We start from the raw sequence: 5,809 nt of genomic DNA on the forward strand, positions 1-5,809 counted from the left end.
TCTCTGCCTTACTCCGTTGGCTTCCCTGGCCCTCTGCTGGCACAGCCTGGGGAGGGGGAGGTGGTCCCTGCTGGGGGACTCCAGGCTGGTGAGAGCCCCCTTGCTGTTCAGGACCATATTTCCCCAGCCATCCAGCATGCCATGAGAAGAGTCAGTGGCCCACCTCCCTCCTTGGGCCTTTTACTGTGAAGCCCGGGCATGGTGAGAGTAGGGGTTCTAGAAGGGGCAGGGCCAGAACCCAGGAACCCTGGAATCTGCCCTCAGCTGTAGCTTCCCTTCTCCTGGGCTTCCTTTGCTGGTCACTAGCCCAAGGGAGCTAAGATCAGGAGGGGCTGGACACCACCCTCTCTCTTTCCCAGGAGCCCAGCCTAGCCCTCTGTTTCTGGGGTTGGGGGCTCATAAGTCTTCGAGGGAATGCTGTCTAGCCTGTAAGAAACCAAAGATGGGAAGCGGCTCCCAGGGGGCTGAGTCTTCCTCCCTCCTCCTTCCAACGCCACATATACTTTCTTTCCACCCCATCCTGAGGGCCTCACCAATCTGTTTACATATTTATTATCCTACTGGGGGCCTGAGTAGGGTTGAGGGAGCCAGGAGAGGGGCAGGAGTCCCACCACCACTGGTTCATTGTGTGCTGTGTCTTGTGTATTGTTAGTGTGTTCTAGATCTTCCTGGGGGATGCGGATGGGGCTAGGCCCAGTGTACCAAGCCTCCCCATGCTGAGCCCCAGCTCCGGGCTCTCCCTCTCCCCATGGCTGGTCTGGTTCTCATGTAAACCTACTCCTTGCTTTGTCTCCCTGGATATGGATTTCAGTTAAGTATTTTGTAATCTGTTACATTGTGAGTCCTTATGTAAATAAACTTGTTTCTGGCAGTGCCTTCTGGGGCTGATGTCTCTCTTCTCTGGTTTTCCAAATGGAGTAGAGGTTCTCATTCCCCATCTTGGCCAAAAAAAACTGCTCTTCTTTTCTCCAGTCCCTGGACTAGCCAGTTTAGGAAATAAGGGGCTGGGGTGGGAGGGAGTGGAGTCTCTGTCCTCATAGGTTAGAGACGGGGTTTCACCAAATGCAGTCACAGCATCTCATGGGGCCTCTCTTGTGGCCTAGGTGGCGATGCTGGGGAGAGGGCCCAGGTAGAAGGTCTCCGTAGAAACGGGTGGGGGGGGGGGTGCACAACAGGTGGCCTGGCAAGGGTCTCACTGGCGCACACAGGCAAGTTCAGTGGAAATGTGCACATAGGCAAGAAAAGAATCCAGAAGTGTTCAAGGGCTTTATTGGGGCTGCTCTGAGCCCCTCACAGTGTTACGGGAGCCCACTGGTCTTGACGTTGCCTTAGCTCCCTGGGGACTCAGGGCGGGGAAGGCAGGACGACCAGCCTTTCTGGGAAGAGAGAAGGCCCTTCTCTGGGGCTAAGACCAGATGGTGGAACAGTGGGAGACTGAGGATGAGCAGGGCCTGTTGGGAGCTGGAAGGGGATGGGGCTGCCCTCCGGAGTGTGGAGGTCATGGAGTGTTGGCTTTGGGCGGGGGGGGGGGGGGGGGGGCAAGTGGCAACAGGAGACACTTGAAGTCAGGAAGAGCGGACGGGTGGTGTTTCCTGGGCACTGAACGTGTGCACGACCCAGGGCACAAGGGCCAGGACGAGGCATGGCCACAGGGTGTACTTGAGGAAATTAAAGATGTAGAAAAGACTGATCTGAGGGGGGTGGCCCAGCCAGTCCAGGGGGCCCAGCAGGCCCATGGCCAGCACAAGGCAGGCTATCTTCTGGCCGTGACCCAGGTATGCCCGCCGTACCTGGGCATAGCAGGGAGAGTGCAGGGCGATGCCCAGACCCAGGGCGGCCCCAGAGTCGCGGCTCAGGGAGGCAAAGGGCCGGCTATCCACGTGCACCCACTCGGGCCGCTCACACCACTTGGAGGCCAGGCTGATGGACCTATGGGGAGGAGGGGTCTTTGCCAGGAAAGACATTCCCCTTGAAGCAAGAGGGCCAATGGCTCTTAGCTCCTTTGGGGTCTACCCCCATGTTCTGCTGTGACCCCAGGAGAGTCTATGTTTGTGAACAGCAAACCTTTTTAGCTACAGCAAACCAGGGACCCAGAAGACTAGGCATGGGCGAAGCAGAACAGGCCCCAGCCTGCCCAAGCTTCAGAGGAGGACTTACCAAGAAAGATCCAGGCCTAGTGTAAAGAGGGTCCAATAGATGAGGCTGGCACCCAGCAAGAGGGCCAGCGAGGTCAATCCGTAGAAACTTAGCTCCCGCTCCATGGGCACCCGGGGGGTCATCAGCCAGCCCAGGACAGCACCTAGGGAAGTGGGGTAACAGCAGCTTCAAGGAGTTTGGGGATATGAGCCCCCTGAGCTATAGGGCAGCATGGCAGAATTGACTGTGCTATGAGGGGGCCGTGGGGTCCGCTGTACAATGGGAAGATCCTACACCGGTCCTCCCACTGCCAGTGGCACCCCCTAGGCCCACCCTGTGGCCCCAGTTGCTCACCGGTTATTAGACCAGCCAACACCTGGTGAGGGAAATGTGCTAAGAGGAAGATCCGGGACAGGCCGACCGCCAGTAGGAAGGTGCAGTAAGCCAGGCTAGGTATCACTCTCACCCAGGGGCTACAAAGAAAAGCAAATGGTTCAGGGGGTGTCCATACACAGCTTGGCTTCCCTCAACACCCAAGCACTTCATGGTTTGACCAAATGCCCAGGGTCCCCAGAACTCCAGCTCCCAGGCTGCCCTGCTGCTGGATCCAGGGCACCATCCCCTCTGTCATCATCGGTAGGCAGTGCCGAGGTGTACCTGTGGGTCCGAGTGGCCAGCTGGGAAGAGACGGCCGTCATGATGGGCCAGAGGGCTGCTCCCGTGATCATGCAGTGTCCAGAAGGGCTGCCTGCCAGGGGATCCAGAAGCTTGAGTTGAGAGGATGAGAGGGGAACTCAGGAGCCCCTGGCGATAGCTGAACACAGCTGTCACTGCACGCCGCCAACTGCCCCCCCCCCCCCCCCGCTGGGGCCCCGAACTGGTCCGTGGCTCTCTCCGCCCTGCAGCCTACTTTACCCCTGCCTGAGGCCACTGCTCTCCAGGCTTCTGCTATGCCCTGTGTCTCCTGGATCTACTCTAAACAACATGGGCAGCTGGTACTCTGACATGGGTGTTCTCCTCCCAGAATTCAACTCAGTCTTCCCAGGCTCTCCTTGTTCTCTGGGTTAGTAACGGAGAGGCTGGGCCTCTGGTTAGGCCACCCCGGCTGAAAAGTACTCTGAAACACTCACCAAACCCTAACCACACTGGGACAGGGAGGTTTGGGGCTTCCCACCTGGACCAGTTTCACAAGAAGAGGGGAACTGGTGAACCTGGGCTGGGGCCTGGCTGTAGTACCCAGACTCATGGACCCACCAAAAGGGCCTGTCTCCAAACAGAAACCTAGAAGAGAACAGATGCAAGACGACATTACATGCACATACAGCCAGAGGAACAGGCGGGGAGCAGAAGGATGCTTCTGGAGGGCCTGCCTGCATGGCGGAGTCAGAAAGGGAGTCCAATTCTGTGCATTACCTTGCAATGATTTTTTTACCTTGCAACAGAACACAAGCTATTTTTTAAGAAGTGATAAGAAGACAGATCGTGAGACACTCTGAAATGCTCATTAGTCCCCCTCTTACCCCTCCGCCGCAGAGCCAGCCCTACTCTTCTCATTCCTAGAACGCCCAGGACCTGCCTCTTTCTTTTCTCTTTTCTTTTGCTCCCAGACCCCCCCTCATGCTCCTGCTTCTCCCTCTCTCCATTTCCCAAATTCCAGCTGCAATTACCTACATGTGAACTCCTTAGACGAGTCTCTCCTGTTTGGAACTGGGACGGGGAAATGGACAAAGGAAACTGAGAAAGAACAAGGAGGACCAAAAGTTCAAAGTCCCCTGGTCTAGCAGATGAGTTTCGCTGGACCCTGGGAAACTGCACACCAAAGAGGCTAGGCCGCTATGGCCAGAAAGAGAAAAAGGTGGGAGAGCAGAAGAGATGCTGCTGGGGAGGGACACGAAAAGGAGCTGCCTCTCCTCACCACCAGGTGCTCCAAACACACTTTGGAAATGAACAGGTGCTTTGTCAAGTGTGGGGGGGGGGGGCATGGAAAGTCTCTACCCAAGGGGGTGGCCTTCTTGTAGGAAGCAACAGAGGGGGAGGCTCACACAGCTCACAGACTCTGAGCGGAGAGAGAGCACAAAGCAAAGGGCAATTAGGCAAAAAGGAAATGATGAGACCATTGCTTTTCCGTTTTCAGGAGGGATGAAACCCTAGCAGAGAAGAGTGAAGGGGAAGGTAAGTCCTATTTTGTTTTTCAGCAAGTCATTCCAGCCCATTCAAGTGTCTCCTCTGAACTCCCCCCCCCCCCCCAAGGCAGGGCATCAGGCAACAGAGGCTGAGGTGAGGGGAGGAGCAGCTCATGCCCAGCGGGAGGCATAGCTCCTCTCTTCACCCAAGAGAGAACAGGTGGCACAAAGAGATAAGCCCTGAGGGCCCCACCCACCTGCCTGGGATTCCGGGCTTCTACGTCTGTGTGAAGAGCCTACTAGTGAATGGAGGAGAAAAGGAAGAAAGTGTTCCCTAGAAGGCAGTGCTTTTCAAGCCTTACTGGGCACTCCAGTCACTCGAGGTCTTTGTTAAAATGCAGATTCTGACTCAGTAGCTCTGGCCTGGGGCCTGAGATCTTGCATTTCCCGCAAGTTTTCAAGCAAGGGCTTCTATGCTGCTGGTCACGGTCCGGGGAACGCTCCCTAATTTTCGAGGCTTCTCTGTCCTTAGCAGCTAGTGTGAAGCCTGGCACAAAGCATGCTTCTTAGCAACTATGTCAAATAAATGAATAACTAGATGAATGAGTGAGCTGAGAAGCAGGACTTTTTGCTACTTAAGCCGCCCTAGATGCTTCTTAAAATACAGATTCCCAACCCCTCCCCTGAAATTTCTGTCAGTGTGTCTGAGATGGGATGAGGTACTCGCATTTTAAAGGCGCCCCTTAGGTGATTTCTCTGATCAGGCCCGTTTGAGAAATACTGGTCTAATGAGTAAGATGGGGACTCTAAGGTCTGAGACCAAGATGCACAATGATGCTCAAAGGAAAAAAGTCAGGGGCCACGGGGTAGGGATGAGGAGGTCTTAAAGCTATGGGTTCAGTGGGGCGGGGTGGTGGGGGAGGTCCGAGCCTTTAAGGCACCTGCTGGGAGAGATTAGGGTTTGCCCAGGATTCAGGGCCCTTGGGGGTGGGGGACCAGGACTCCGAGGGCTTCGCTGTCTCACCACTTGAAGACGAGGTTGAGCCACTCGGTGATGAGGCTGATCCAGAGCACTGCGATGCCCACGCGGCGGGAGGCGTAGTAGGCCGCGGGGAAGTAGAACAGAAAGAGGCTCTTGGGATCGCCCAGAAAGGTGACCCAGAGCCACACGTTCTCCAACCAAGGCAGTTGGTTTTGCAGCGCCTCGGCCATCGCGATGCCCGCGCCCAGCGTGGACTCCATGGCGACCCAGGGGCCGGCCGGGCGGGGATGTGCTCTAAGGCGGAAGCCGAGGAGTCTCGGAGACAAGGAAGCGGCTCCCCACTGCGGTCTAAAGCCCACCTTTCTGAGCCCCAGGCTCCGCCCCCTGCCAGCGGCCGCCACAGGCCCCGCCCCCTTCCCCGCCCCTCGGCAGTCCCAGACTCGCGCGAGCCCGGCCTCTAGCCGGTACCGTTTCCTCCAGTGCTCTTCCCGGGCCTTCCTCTCTACTGGGCAGCGCAGGGGACAAATCTTTGCGAAGGCGTTTCCTCAGAGCCCCACGTGGCCGCTGT

At 56.8% G+C, this 5,809-nt stretch overlaps 1 protein-coding gene across 2 annotated transcripts; it reads right to left on the reverse strand.

The window, feature by feature from the left end:
* Positions 1–1,252: 1,252 nt before the first annotated feature.
* On the reverse strand, positions 1,253–5,652 carry G6PC3 (glucose-6-phosphatase catalytic subunit 3). 2 transcript variants are annotated; one of them, XM_026512701.4, is made up of 6 exons: positions 5,284–5,649; positions 3,311–3,417; positions 2,794–2,884; positions 2,491–2,609; positions 2,158–2,299; positions 1,253–1,929 (listed from the first exon to the last, which is right to left on the reverse strand). In XM_026512701.4, the coding sequence occupies exons 1-6, from the start codon at positions 5,499–5,501 to the stop codon at positions 1,566–1,568; spliced, it is 1,041 nt and encodes a 346-aa protein (XP_026368486.1). In that variant the 5' UTR covers positions 5,502–5,649; the 3' UTR covers positions 1,253–1,565. The 2 variants fall into 2 exon arrangements, with proteins under 2 accessions (XP_026368486.1, XP_026368488.1); XM_026512703.3 differs by lacking the exon at positions 2,491–2,609 and having other exon boundaries at positions 1,900–1,929; positions 5,284–5,652.
* Positions 5,653–5,809: the final 157 nt, after the last annotated feature.

Source organism: Ursus arctos, unplaced genomic scaffold, assembly GCF_023065955.2.
Source record: "Ursus arctos isolate Adak ecotype North America unplaced genomic scaffold, UrsArc2.0 scaffold_24, whole genome shotgun sequence".
Lineage (NCBI taxonomy): Eukaryota > Metazoa > Chordata > Mammalia > Carnivora > Ursidae > Ursus > Ursus arctos.

What these genes read in the sequence shown, in the direction of transcription:
- G6PC3 (XM_026512701.4), bottom strand. Translation starts at nt 5,501, where the DNA reads ATGGAGTCCACGCTGGGCGCGGGCATCGCGATGGCCGAGGCGCTGCAA. An exon ending in TTCTTGTGAAACTGGTCCAG is followed by an intron (nt 2,885 to 3,310) that starts GTGGGAAGCCCC and finishes ATCCCCTGGCAG; the next exon opens with GCAGCCCTTCTGGACACTGC. An exon ending in CTAGGCCTGGATCTTTCTTG is followed by an intron (nt 1,930 to 2,157) that starts GTAAGTCCTCCT and finishes TCCTCCCCATAG; the next exon opens with GTCCATCAGCCTGGCCTCCA.